General features: G+C 45.6%; 1 protein-coding gene across 3 annotated transcripts in view; it reads left to right on the top strand.

The window, feature by feature from the left end:
* Window positions 1–13,480, top strand: part of LOC140738239 (solute carrier family 2, facilitated glucose transporter member 11-like) — an 81,984-nt gene that overhangs the window by 57,172 nt on the left and 11,332 nt on the right. For all 3 annotated transcript variants that reach the window (XM_073065379.1, XM_073065381.1, XM_073065380.1), the window contains 2 exons: window positions 2,238–2,339; window positions 6,903–6,978. In XM_073065379.1, coding sequence (XP_072921480.1) covers window positions 2,238–2,339; window positions 6,903–6,978 — 178 coding nt within the window. The remainder of the gene's footprint in view (window positions 1–2,237; window positions 2,340–6,902; window positions 6,979–13,480) is intronic.

Here is a 13,480-nt window from a genome sequence, read left to right on the forward strand (position 1 = left end):
CATCATCATCATTGTTATGTGCCATGTCGTTTGACGGGGGTGATCATGATCTATCCATGACCATTCATGTTCTTGGCAAATGTTTCTACGGAAGTGGTTTGCCATGGCTGCCTTCTGGGCAGTGTCTTTACAAGATGGGTGACCCCAGCTATTACCAATACTTTTCAGAGATTGTCTGCCTGGCGTCGCTGGTCTCATATTCAGGACTTGTGATGTGCACCAGCTGCTCATTTGACCACTTCCTCCTATGGCTTAATGTGACCCCGATCAGGGGATTAGGCAGGTGCTACACCTTACCTAAGGGTGACTTACAGGCTAGCGAAGGGAAGGAGCAGTTTGCGGCTCCTTTGGTAGCGATGCGTCCACACCTCGCCACCCAAAATGCCTGTGAGAAAATGAATATCAAGGTAGTGTCTGGTGGCCTGTACATACTTCGATAATAAATTTTCTTTGACTTTGACTTGACTTTGAATTCCTCATTGGGACCTACACAAGTCTAGGTAACCTGTACAATTGAGATGGAATGAAAATCATTGGAGATAGGCCAGGGATTATGTTCTTTGCCAATGCCACTGTGTAGTGTATTGCTCCTTGTTAGAGCAGTGAGCACAGTAATGCCCACTTGTCTCTCTACATGATGTTCACCATCTTGTATCACAGGGAATATCCAGCTCTTTGCACTCACAGATTAAGATCTAACCAATAAAATCTGCTCCAAAGTATCACTTAAAACTAACTTCAGGCTACCTACATCTTTGTCATTTCAGCCGATCCATCACTTGTTTATTATAATTTATTACCAAGACATTAGAAACATTGATTTTAGCAATTCACCATTTACATGGACCTTTTTAGTTTGTAAGGTCCAAGGGGCAATGAGAACCCATCACCAGGATGCCCAATACCCACCCAAGAACAAGCAACCCTGGGGCACACCTGATGAAGTGCCAAGATGCGTCACAGGTAACAATGATAATCTTGGGACAAAAGGGAGAAAATTCAAGCTATTGTTGTTCAAGGTACTGGTTGGGTGAAATTAAGACTCACTGGTTGTGAAAGGTAGATAAACATTAGAGGTGGTCAATGATAGAATGCCTGCAAATTTCAAATGTGTGAGATAATTCAGTTTATTTTGTATCACTGGAAGCTAAGACTGACCTTCCTTTAGGTGTGGGTGATTAGCCATGAGTAACATCTGTACTAGTGCCAGGCCGTCACCATCTCTAACAAGTAAGGGTTTGAACCTCCTTCTTCCATCTTCACTGGCATTACCATCATGGAACACACCCACCAACATACGGGACGTGTTTGGAAATGGGAATTCATGGGGGCTGGCACCATTGGCCAGAACCTTACCTGGACCTGGACCATCTACGTAGGAGCTGTGTCTGGAAGAGCAGGTCGGTGGCTGGACTCTGAATGGCAAATATTTCACCTCCTGAGCCCCTGAAGTACTTCCACCATTTACTCAGCAATCAGGATTGCAATGGAACAGCTCCCACTTACCAGGCTGATCAGGTTAATTGGCCACTGTAAACTGGCCCGGGTGTGAAGGTGAGTGATGGGCTCAGCTGATGGGACTGTGGGGAGAATGAGATTCTTAATGGGTGTCTGTTGATCAGTGTAGATTTGGGGGCTGATGTGTGTTGTATCTCCCTTTCGCTGAATGGCTTTAGATGGACAATTGCAGTTAGTGGATAGAAACTGCGAGACCCCCTGAGATATCCACCATCCTGGTTTGGGAGCTCTTTGCCCTTCCTTCATTCTCACTGTGGTAAAACCTGAGATTGAAATAAAAACTGAGAGGGCTGGACACACACTCAGCAGGCCAGGCCAGGGAAGAGAAATGAGAATTACTGCCTCACGCCAGGGACCCTTCGTTGGGACAGGGAAGGAGACAAAAGACAGTGGTTAAGCTGTAGAGAAGGCGGGGGTTGTGATTCATTCGGGGGGTAACCCCTGTTTCACCCTCTAGATGTTCAGCATCTGCAGACGTTAAAGATTTCCATACAACCTGTGACTCCTAGTCTAGAGGGAGTGGCCTCTTCAGAAAGGCTGCATCGTCTCTGAATCATCCCAGCAGGATGATACACTCGGCCGACAACACCCACATCAGTGCCGTAGTGTCGAACAGAGGCACTGAGGCATCACTCACTGCTGCTGATTACACATTGTTCACTTAGACACTGAGTCTTTCTCCTGTCTTAGATTATGCTAACGATAGTATTCCTTTCCAGGGCCTTTTGATTGAATGCCTGGGCAGGCGAGCCCTCATCCTTGGTGGCTATTCGCTTATGACTCTGTGCTGCATGTTAATAACCATCACGCTAACCTATCAGGTAAGAGGCCTCCTGTATTGTCATTTACTGCCATTACTTAACGTTATTCACTTCAATATTCAAGTTTAAAAATAACATAGATTTGTTCTGGGTTTTCACATTAATTTTGCCATTCTTCTCGTAACTTTGCCAATATTAATAAACTGCCTAGGAGGAAATGGATGAAAGGATCTGAAGGAACCTATACTGTGAGGGTGCATGGCTGCGTGCTGACTGAAATGCTCCCGTGCACATAGCCTTTGTTGCCGTGCAGCTGAAACTTTCTTTTTCATAATGTTAATATAACTTCAAAACTATACTCACATGAAGTTGAAATCTATGTTAATATAATTGTAAAATACTCTGTGTTAATGAATATAATCCATAAATTTTCTAAATAATAAACACACCTCAACCTTTACTTTGAAACATTTTAGAGCTTCAACACATTTATATTTCACTGTTTCAAGTTACAACTTTATTAGAAATTGTAACATTAAACACAGAATAGAAGTCAATAGCTCATTGTTAATAAATTGCTGAATGTTAGTGCTAAGTTTAAAAGATTAGGAAATATGGAAGAGTTTCTTTGTAGTATTATATTTCATACCATTCAATTAATAAATAAAATCAAAAGTGTGTGATTTTTCAATGTTCATTCTAAATATTCATATTACGCATATTACAAATAAAAATTTAAAGTGCCATGCAGCTTTCAGGCAGTGTAAATATTTCCTGTTCAGGGCAATGGTTGGCCTGCTCAGCTGTGGAAAAAGTTAGAGGGAATGTTGTTCGGATGAGCCATTAAGCTGCCTGCTGTTCAGCCGTTGCGCACGAGGATTCCAGAGAGGAATGACTGTTCTGGATGTACTTTTATCCATTCTGCAGACTTCTACCATTCTTGTGCCTTTGGCATTTGGGTTAACTAAAGAGAGAGGAGACTGAGAGTCATAGCGAGGTGTAACACAGAAACCTGCCATTTGGGCCATCGTGTCCATGCCAGCAATTGTACCTATCTACGTTAATCCCATTTGGTCCACACCCTTCTGTGCCCTGCTAATTCAAGTACTTGTGTAGGCGCCTCTTAAATAACAGGAGACTATTTGCTCCACTATCTCTGCATTTAGTGATTCCAGACCACCCTCTGACTGAAAAATGTTCTCAAATGATCCATTCTAAACCACCTTGAATCTATGTCCCCTTGTCTTCAACAGCTCAAACACGGCAAAAATATTTTTGCTAACTACTGGATCTATTCCCCTTATAATTCTATCTACCTCCATCATGTCATCTCTTGGTCTCCTCCATCCCTTGGTCAACAAACCCAGCCTATCCAGTCTCTTCATAAAACTGAAGTACTCCAAGCCAGGAGTTAAAATGCATTGCCGGTGCTGATGTCACTGCGATGTTGTGACACTGAGGTTTAGAGGAGGATTTGCCTGTTTCCAGAGATGGTAATAACACAGTGTTGCTGGAAAGGAAGACTGCAGCATTAAGCCAGGAATGGCATTCAGGCAGAGACTATTTCTCAGGACAAAGGGGGTTAACAGTGACATGTCTGATTCTACCCTTCTAGTTTTCCTGATCTGCATGTTAATAAAATCTGGTAAATAGTGTGACGTGGTAGCATAGCAGTTAGTGCATTTGCCTTACAGTACCAGCGAGCACTGATCGAAGTTTCATTGCCACTGCAATCTGTATTTTCCCCGTGACGGCACGGGTTTCCTCTGGGTGTTCTTGCTTCCTCCCACATTCCAAGGATGTATGGGTTAAGGTTAGGGTTACTGAGCTGTGAGCATGCTACATATGTAGGCACCAGAAGTGTGGCGACACTAGGGTGCTGCCCTGGCACACCCTCAGACTGGGTTGGTCGTTGATGCAAAACAATACATTTCACTATATGTTTTGACCAATAAAAGCTAATCTTTAAACATCTAATTAAATGAATGCTAAGTAGAAGTAGCTGTTGTGACTAATGTAAAAACTAAATAATGCTGGATGTAGAATTATTTGGTGGTGTGTGATGGAGAAATCATTGCTGTACCTGACCTGAGAGAACTTGACAAAAGTAGGCCAGAGGAGGTGGTTTAACATCTTACTCAAGGATAGATGTTGCCTAGTGTCCAGGACTGGTGAGCAGCTGAAAGAACACAGTTAAGGAATTTCTTTTTGAGTAAGTCCAGGTTGGAGCTCGTTTGGGAGTCTGATGGAACGGATTTGAAGGAGTCAGACTCAGTGTTTCTCATGTCTGACCCTGTGATGTAGTGACACAAAATACACTGTCGATGCTGTGGTCAAATCAACACGTACAAACAATTTAATGTTTAATGTTTATAGTTATTGTGTTTAGTTATTATTATTGTGTTCTTTATCTTTTGCGGGTTAAGTGTACAATAAGTTAATAAGTGTACAATTTTGCACTGCGTCAGAATCAGAGTAACAATTATGTCCTTCCCCTTTACGCTTGTTCAGTGGAAATGACATTGAACAATCTTGAATCTTGATCCTTCTATGAGTGAAAAACACAAGAGATTCTGCAGTTGGTGGAAATCCAGAGCAACATGCACAAAATTCACAGAAACTCAGCAGATCAGGTAGCATCTTGGGAGGGGAAGAAAGAGCCAACACTTTGGCCCAAGACTCCTCAGGAATGCTGCCAGACCTTCTGAGTTGTTCCCATAAGTCAATGCAAGTCAGTGAGCACAGAGGTGATTGGTCAGAGGGACTTCGGTGCAAGTTGAGATGTGGACAGCAAGGATTTGGTTAATGGATCTTACATCTGTTTGTTAATGAATGTTCATTTGCATTTCTATAATGAACATGCCTATATTGAAAAAATATTTAAAGATTTATGGGAGGATTTGTGTAAAGTCTGATTTCTGTAATCCAAATCTTCTGTAACCTGAGAGAGCCTGCATTTGGGCACAGGCTATTTTGCTATGCCCACTCAAGGAAAGTGGCATGTTGGCAGAGTTGCCAGTTATAATGTAATTGGGGAAAACATGGAATTGGAGTGAGCGGTGAAGGAAACACTGGCTATAAATAGCTGCCACCAGCAGGGACTGGGTGATTAAATAAAAACAGTGGCTAGTTTAATGAAAAAAAAACTCTCATTCATGTTTAAAATCTTTATACGCGCAACTTCCTTGTTATTGATTGCCCATCAACCGCAGGAAGACCGAATGTACTGTACAGGTGTCACAAACAAGATAGAAATACAGAAATGTAAACAAAGTGGGCAACGAAACAACAACGAAGTTCAATTTCTTAGAGAGCACAATAACATCTGGTGGTGGGACTGACGTTGAAATTAGGACTGGGATTGTTAAACACACATTCGAGCGTTTGAGCAAGATACTAAAGAATAACATAATCTCTATGGGTATGAAACTCAGTGTTGTGGTGTTACATTCATTCCACACAAGCATATGGAAGCGAGTGTTGGATAATATCAAAGCAAAATGAGGGAAGACTCGAAGTTTGAGAAATGTGGCTTTTGAGAAGAATGATGAAAATATCGTGGACGGACAGGATAGTAAATAAGGAAGTGTTGCAAAAAGCTGGAATAAGAAGAGAGCTGACATCATCAATCAGGAAATAGCATCTGGAATTTCAGGGACATGTACTGAGGAAAGAGAAGCTCAAACATCTGGCAGTGATGGTACAAAATGATGAAAGAAGAAGTTGCAATTGACAGAACATGGCAATCATGAGTTGCATCAAGGGATGGACAGACAAAAGTTTTGGAGAGTTTATTAGAACCTCCCAGATTAAAGACAGATAGAAGACCATGATCACCCATGCCATGTGACACGGGACATAATGATATTCACATTATTATGTGAATAAGATCCTATAAAATGTTATATCAGCTGATGTAATTCATCAATGAAACTTCAGTCTTTTTACAGACGATTGACAAATGATCACATTTTGCACTGAAACTCTGAAAGATATTGCATGAACATGTGTTCTATCCAGAACATCCTGTGGGGAAAATTAACATTTGGTTTCAATGAATTACTTATGATTTGTAATGAATATTGAAATCTAGTTCAAAGTCTGACTTTGGGGGAGCTTCCTTTCTTGACCATTGAACTTAAATCAAGTGTTGGATGGATGTGATCAAAAATAAACCAGTAAATGAATAGATGTAACAGTCACACAGCGTAATCTGTACAACATCGCCACAGTCACTGCAATCTCTATCTTCAATGTCAAGAATCAAACCATCACAGTTTAACGATAAAGGGGAAGCCTTTTAGGACCGAGATGAGGAAAAACTTCTTCACACAGAGTGGTGAATCTGTGGAATTCTCTGCCGCAGGAAACAGTTGAGGCCGGGTCATTGGCTATATTTAAGAGGAAGTTAGATATGGCCCTTGTGGCTAAAGGGATCCGGGGGTATGGAGAGAAAGCAGGTACAGGGTTCTGAGCTTCTATCCCATAGCCCACAGACATCAATAACTCAAAGATAGTGATCTCTGATATAGATTGAGGTCCTCAACCTGAATGAATGTGAGGTCATGAATTGTCTTTACTGTTTTGTTCTGTAACCTTGTCCTTTGACTTTTGTGTTTGCAGGCTTCTTACTTCTGGGTGCCTTACATGACCATGGTCTTTCTGTTTGCATTTATTCTGAGCTTTGGCCTGGGACCAGGTGGGTATACTTGTCAAAAGTGATCACAGGTAGCTGCTTTCCTTCTGATATCTTGGGGTCAGCAAGTTTTTATTTTCTGTCCGTATACTCACTTTATCTCCACAGGACATTCTGCAATCTATTTGACGTTTTTACCCATTGTAAAAATGTCCTTGTATCTCTGAATGCAGTTCTAAAATCTGTCATGTTAAAACACCAATATGGTACTTCAATGATTTTCAGACCAGCTATGACAAGAATGCTGGGGTCTATCAGTCCACAGTCAGGCTTGCACTAATTTCCTAATCCCATTGGAACTGACGTTTCAAACTTAGAAACAACATGTTGCACAGGATTTGATTTCCAAATACATGATGGATTCTGGAATTGAATGTAATCTGGTCCATCCCTGGATTCCTCTTGGTTCTTGCCAGCTGCCCCCAGTGTGTTGGTTGTTAACACAAATGACACATTTTCACTAAATTTTTCAATTTACAATTGATAAATCAGTCTGAATCTGAATGAGAAAGAGGCAAGAGGACAAAGCAGGAAATCTACCCAAAGGATCACCCCAAGCATTGCTCTCTCCAAGCATTGTCCTTGTTCCAGAGGGGAATGGAGTTCTGTAAACAGATTCCAACCCCAATAAGCATGTAGCCAAGTCATTATTAATTGCTTTCTTCGCCGTTCCAAAGCAGATTATGAACTTGTGATTTGTTCCTTGTGAGGGATAATTGTCCACTACATTTCCAGTACTGCATTTGGAGTGTAGAAATTGAATTAATTGGATATTTCATTTAACTACTGATTAAAATGAGAATATCCCAGTTGCTTCAATGGCAGATAAAACTGTGGAGAGGAAGATAAAGTAATAGGATGATACAGAACAAATTCAAGAATAATGCTGAATGAGAACTTCTCGGTAGACATATTGGCTGCAGATGTTTAGCAATCACAAAATCTAGCTGGGGAGAGATATGGAAAGGTTTAGAACAAGCTCAGCGATAATGTGGAAGGAGATGTGTTAGGTGGAAATGTTCAGCCAACGACAAATCCAGTATACATCCACAGCCACAATAGGGGAACGTGTTGGAGGAGACCACGCTGAGTATTTGTACTGCTGTGACACTGCTGGAGTTAGATTCTAGCCCAGTTGCCTGCCAAGCTTTCCAGGGTTCACCTCAAGCAGAGGCAAGTATTGAGACTTGGAGCAGATCAGGAGGGATCAGTGGAAGTCTAAGGTTGTTTGAGCTATACAGTTCAAAACAATAATGAGGCAGCCTGCAGGGAAGAAGTCATCTCTCTGACACAGTGGTGTCAAGAAAACAACATCCCCCTCAATGTTGCAAAAACAAAGGAGCTGGTTGTGGACTACAGGAGGAATGAAGACAGGCCACTCCTGTTGACATCAATGGCTGTGGGGATGGGAGGGTAAACAGCTTTAAGTTCCTCGGCATCCACATCACCGAGGACCTCACGTGGTCTGTACACACCAGCTGTGTTGTGAAAAAGGCACAACAGTGCCTCTTTCACCTCAGACGGTTGAGGAAGTTTGGCAGGGGCCCCCAGATCCACAGGGGCACAACTGAGAACATCCTGACTGGCCGCATCACTGCTTGGGATGGGAACTGTACCTCCCTCAGTCTCAGGACCCTGCAGAGAGTGGTGCGGACAGCCCCGCGCAGTTCTGTAGTTGTGAACTTCCCATGATTCAGGACATTTACAAAAGCAGGTGTGAGAAAAGGGCCCGAAGGATCACTGGGGACCTGAGTCACCCCAACCACAATCTATTCCAGCTACTACCATCCGGGAAACGGTACCGCAGCATAAAAGCCAGACCAACAGTCTCCGAGGCAGCTTCTTCCACCAGGCCATCAGATTGATTAACTCACACTGATCTGAATGTATTTCTATGTTATATTGACTGTTCTATTTATTATAAATTACTATAATTGCACATTGCACATTTAGACGGAGACATAACGTGAAGATTTTTACTCCTCGTGTATGTGAAGGATGAAGTCAATTCACTTCAATTCAGTTCAAGTTCAAAGTAAAGTTCGAAGTAAATTTATTATCAAAGTACCTATGTGTCACCATATACAGCCCTGGGATTCATTTTATTGTGGGCATTCACAGTAAATACAAAGAAATAACAAAAAATCAAGCAAAATAATAACAATAATAAATAAGTAAATAAATAAATAGAGAATATGAGCTGAAGAGTTCTTGAAAGTGAGTGTATGGATTGTGTAAACAATTCAGTGATGGGGCGAGTGAAGTTGTTCCCTGAACTTGGTAGTGAGAGTCCTGAGGCTGCTGTACCTTCCTCCTGATGGAGGCAGAGAGAAGACGGCGTGGCCCGGGTGGTGGAGATCTATGATGAAGGATATTGTTTTCCTGTGACTCACGTTGTGCTCAACGGGGAGGGTGAGCGGTGGAATTCTAAAATAACTCACTGGGTCTGTGCTAGTGAATCAGGGTGGGGGTGGGGGTGGGGGGAGAGATGAATAGAATCAGTGACTGCAGGGCAATAGAGGGATCAGGATACAGTGGAGTGAATACTACCCCCTACACTGAATCACCCTCGGTTAACAATTCAACTGTAAGAACAGATGCAAACCCAACTTTTATATGTCAGCTTGTGCTGGTGCCCTCAAGAAAAAGTACTCAAGCAAAAAATTTAATTTGAAATATTAATGAGATTTCCTTAGTATTCTATTTTAGATTAGTGGGGATAAACCATATTTGCAGTTAATTAAGTAACTAAAATTGGATGTAGTTACTGTCAGCTGACTCAGCTTGTGATGTCCAGAAAAATGACCCTCTGACCCTGCTCAGACAGTGTGGTACGCAGTGCCTATTGAGACCGGTATCTGTGGAGGGGTACACAGTGCCTGTTGAGGCCGGTATCTGTGGAGGGGTACACAGTGCCTATTGAGACCGGTATCTGTGGAGGGTGGTACACAGTGCCTGTTGAGACCGGTATCTGTGGAGGGTGGTACACAGTGCCTATTGAGACCGGTATCTGTGGAGGGGTACACAGTGCCTATTGAGACCGGTATCTGTGGAGGGTGGTACACAGTGCCTGTTGAGGCCGGTATCTGTGGAGGGGTACACAGTGCCTATTGAGACCGGTATCTGTGGAGGGTGGTACACAGTGTCTATTGAGACTGGTATCTGTGGAGGGTGGTACACAGTGCCTATTGAGGCCGGTATCTGTGGAGGGTGGTACACAGTGCCTGTTGAGGCCGGTATCTGTGGAGGGTGGTACACAGTGCCTGTTGAGACCGGTATCTGTGGAGGGTGGTACACAGTGCCTATTGAGGCCGGTATCTGTGGAGGGTGGTACACAGTGCCTATTGAGGCCGGTATCTGTGGAGGGTGGTACACAGTGCCTATTGAGGCCGGTATCTGTGGAGGGTGGTACACAGTGCCTATTGAGACCGGTATCTGTGGAGGGTGGTACACAGTGCCTGTTGAGACCGGTATCTGTGGAGGGTGGTACACAGTGCCTATTGAGGCCGGTATCTGTGGAGGGTGGTACACAGTGCCTGTTGAGACCGGTATCTGTGGAGGGGTACACAGTGCCTGTTGAGACCGGTATCTGTGGAGGGGTACACAGTGCCTATTGAGACCGGTATCTGTGGAGGGGTACACAGTGCCTGTTGAGACCGGTATCTGTGGAGGGTGGTACACAGTGCCTGTTGAGACTGGTATCTGTGGAGGGTGGTACACAGTGCCTATTGAGACCGGTATCTGTGGAGGGTGATACACAGTGCCTATTGAGGCCGGTATCTGTGGAGGGGTACGCAGTGCCTATTGAGACCGGTATCTGTGGAGGGTGATACACAGTGCCTATTGAGGCCGGTATCTGTGGAGGGTGGTACACAGTGCCTGTTGAGACCGGTATCTGTGGAGGGTGGTACACAGTGCCTATTGAGACCGGTATCTGTGGAGGGTGGTACACAGTGCCTATTGAGACCGGTATCTGTGGAGGGGTACACAGTGCCTGTTGAGACCGGTATCTGTGGAGGGTGATACACAGTGCCTATTGAAGCCGGTATCTGTGGAGGGTGGTACACAGTGCCTATTGAGACCGGTATCTGTGGAGGGTGGTACACAGTGCCTGTTGAGACCGGTATCTGTGGAGGGTGGTACACAGTGCCTATTGAGGATGGTATCTGTGGAGGGTGGTACACAGTGCCTATTGAGGCTGGTATCTGTGGAGGGTGGTACACAGTGCCTGTTGAGACCGGTATCTGTGGAGGGTGGTACACAGTGCCTGTTGAGACCGGTATCTGTGGAGGGTGATACACAGTGCCTATTGAGGCCGGTATCTGTGGAGGGTGATACACAGTGCCTGTTGAGGCCGGTATCTGTGGAGGGTGGTACACAGTGCCTATTGAGACCGGTATCTGTGGAGGGTGGTACACAGTGCCTATTGAGGCCGGTATCTGTGGAGGGTGGTACACAGTGCCTATTGAGACCGGTATCTGTGGAGGGTGGTACACAGTGCCTATTGAGACCGGTATCTGTGGAGGGTGGTACACAGTGCCTATTGAGGCCGGTATCTGTGGAGGGTGGTACACAGTGCCTATTGAGACCGGTATCTGTGGAGGGTGGTACACAGTGCCTATTGAGGCCGGTATCTGTGGAGGGGTACACAGTGCCTATTGAGGCTGGTATCTGTGGAGGGGTACACAGTGCCTGTTGAGGCCGGTATCTGTGGAGGGTGGTACACAGTGCCTGTTGAGACTGGTATCTGTGGAGGGTGGTACACAGTGCCTATTGAGACCGGTATCTGTGGAGGGTGGTACACAGTGCCTATTGAGGCCGGTATCTGTGGAGGGTGGTACACAGTGCCTATTGAGACCGGTATCTGTGGAGGGTGGTACACAGTGCCTATTGAGACCGGTATCTGTGGAGGGTGGTACACAGTGCCTGTTGAGACTGGTATCTGTGGAGGGTGGTACACAGTGCCTGTTGAGGCCGGTATCTGTGGAGGGGTACACAGTGCCTATTGAGGCCGGTATCTGTGGAGGGTGGTACACAGTGCCTATTGAGACCGGTATCTGTGGAGGGTGGTACACAGTGCCTATTGAGACCGGTATCTGTGGAGGGGTACACAGTGCCTGTTGAGACCGGTATCTGTGGAGGGTGGTACACAGTGCCTGTTGAGACCGGTATCTGTGGAGGGTGGTACACAGTGCCTATTGAGACCGGTATCTGTGGAGGGTGGTACACAGTGCCTGTTGAGGCCGGTATCTGTGGAGGGTGGTACACAGTGCCTATTGAGACTGGTATCTGTGGAGGGTGGTACACAGTGCCTGTTGAGGCCGGTATCTGTGGAGGGTGGTACACAGTGCCTGTTGAGACCGGTATCTGTGGAGGGGTACACAGTGCCTATTGAGACCGGTATCTGTGGAGGGTGGTACACAGTGCCTGTTGAGACCGGTATCTGTGGAGGGTGGTACACAGTGCCTGTTGAGACCGGTATCTGTGGAGGGTGGTACACAGTGCCTATTGAGACTGGTATCTGTGGAGGGTGGTACACAGTGCCTATTGAGGCCGGTATCTGTGGAGGGTGATACACAGTGCCTATTGAGACCGGTATCTGTGGAGGGTGGTACACAGTGCCTATTGAGACTGGTATCTGTGGAGGGTGGTACACAGTGCCTATTGAGGCCGGTATCTGTGGAGGGTGATACACAGTGCCTATTGAGACCGGTATCTGTGGAGGGTGGTACACAGTGCCTATTGAGGCCGGTATCTGTGGAGGGTGGTACACAGTGCCTGTTGAGGCCGGTATCTGTGGAGGGTGATACACAGTGCCTATTGAGACTGGTATCTGTGGAGGGTGGTACACAGTGCCTATTGAGGCCGGTATCTGTGGAGGGTGATACACAGTGCCTGTTGAGACCGGTATCTGTGGAGGGGTACACAGTGCCTGTTGAGACCGGTATCTGTGGAGGGTGGTACACAGTGCCTGTTGAGACTGGTATCTGTGGAGGGGTACACAGTGCCTGTTGAGACCGGTATCTGTGGAGGGTGGTACACAGTGCCTGTTGAGACCGGTATCTGTGGAGGGTGGTACACAGTGCCTGTTGAGACCGGTATCTGTGGAGGGTGGTACACAGTGCCTGTTGAGACCGGTATCTGTGGAGGGTGGTACACAGTGCCTGTTGAGACCGGTATCTGTGGAGGGTGGTACACAGTGCCTATTGAGACCGGTATCTGTGGAGGGTGGTACACAGTGCCTGTTGAGACCGGTATCTGTGGAGGGTGGTACACAGTGCCTGTTGAGACCGGTATCTGTGGAGGGGTACACAGTGCCTATTGAGACCGGTATCTGTGGAGGGTGGTACACAGTGCCTATTGAGACCGGTATCTGTGGAGGGGTACACAGTGCCTATTGAGACCGGTATCTGTGGAGGGTGGTACACAGTGCCTGTTGAGGCTGGTATCTGTGGAGGGTGGTACACAGTGCCTGTTGAGGCCGGTATCTGTGGAGGGTGGTACA

Source organism: Hemitrygon akajei, chromosome 14 (genome assembly GCF_048418815.1).
Source record: "Hemitrygon akajei chromosome 14, sHemAka1.3, whole genome shotgun sequence".
Classification (NCBI taxonomy): Eukaryota; Metazoa; Chordata; class Chondrichthyes; order Myliobatiformes; family Dasyatidae; genus Hemitrygon; species Hemitrygon akajei.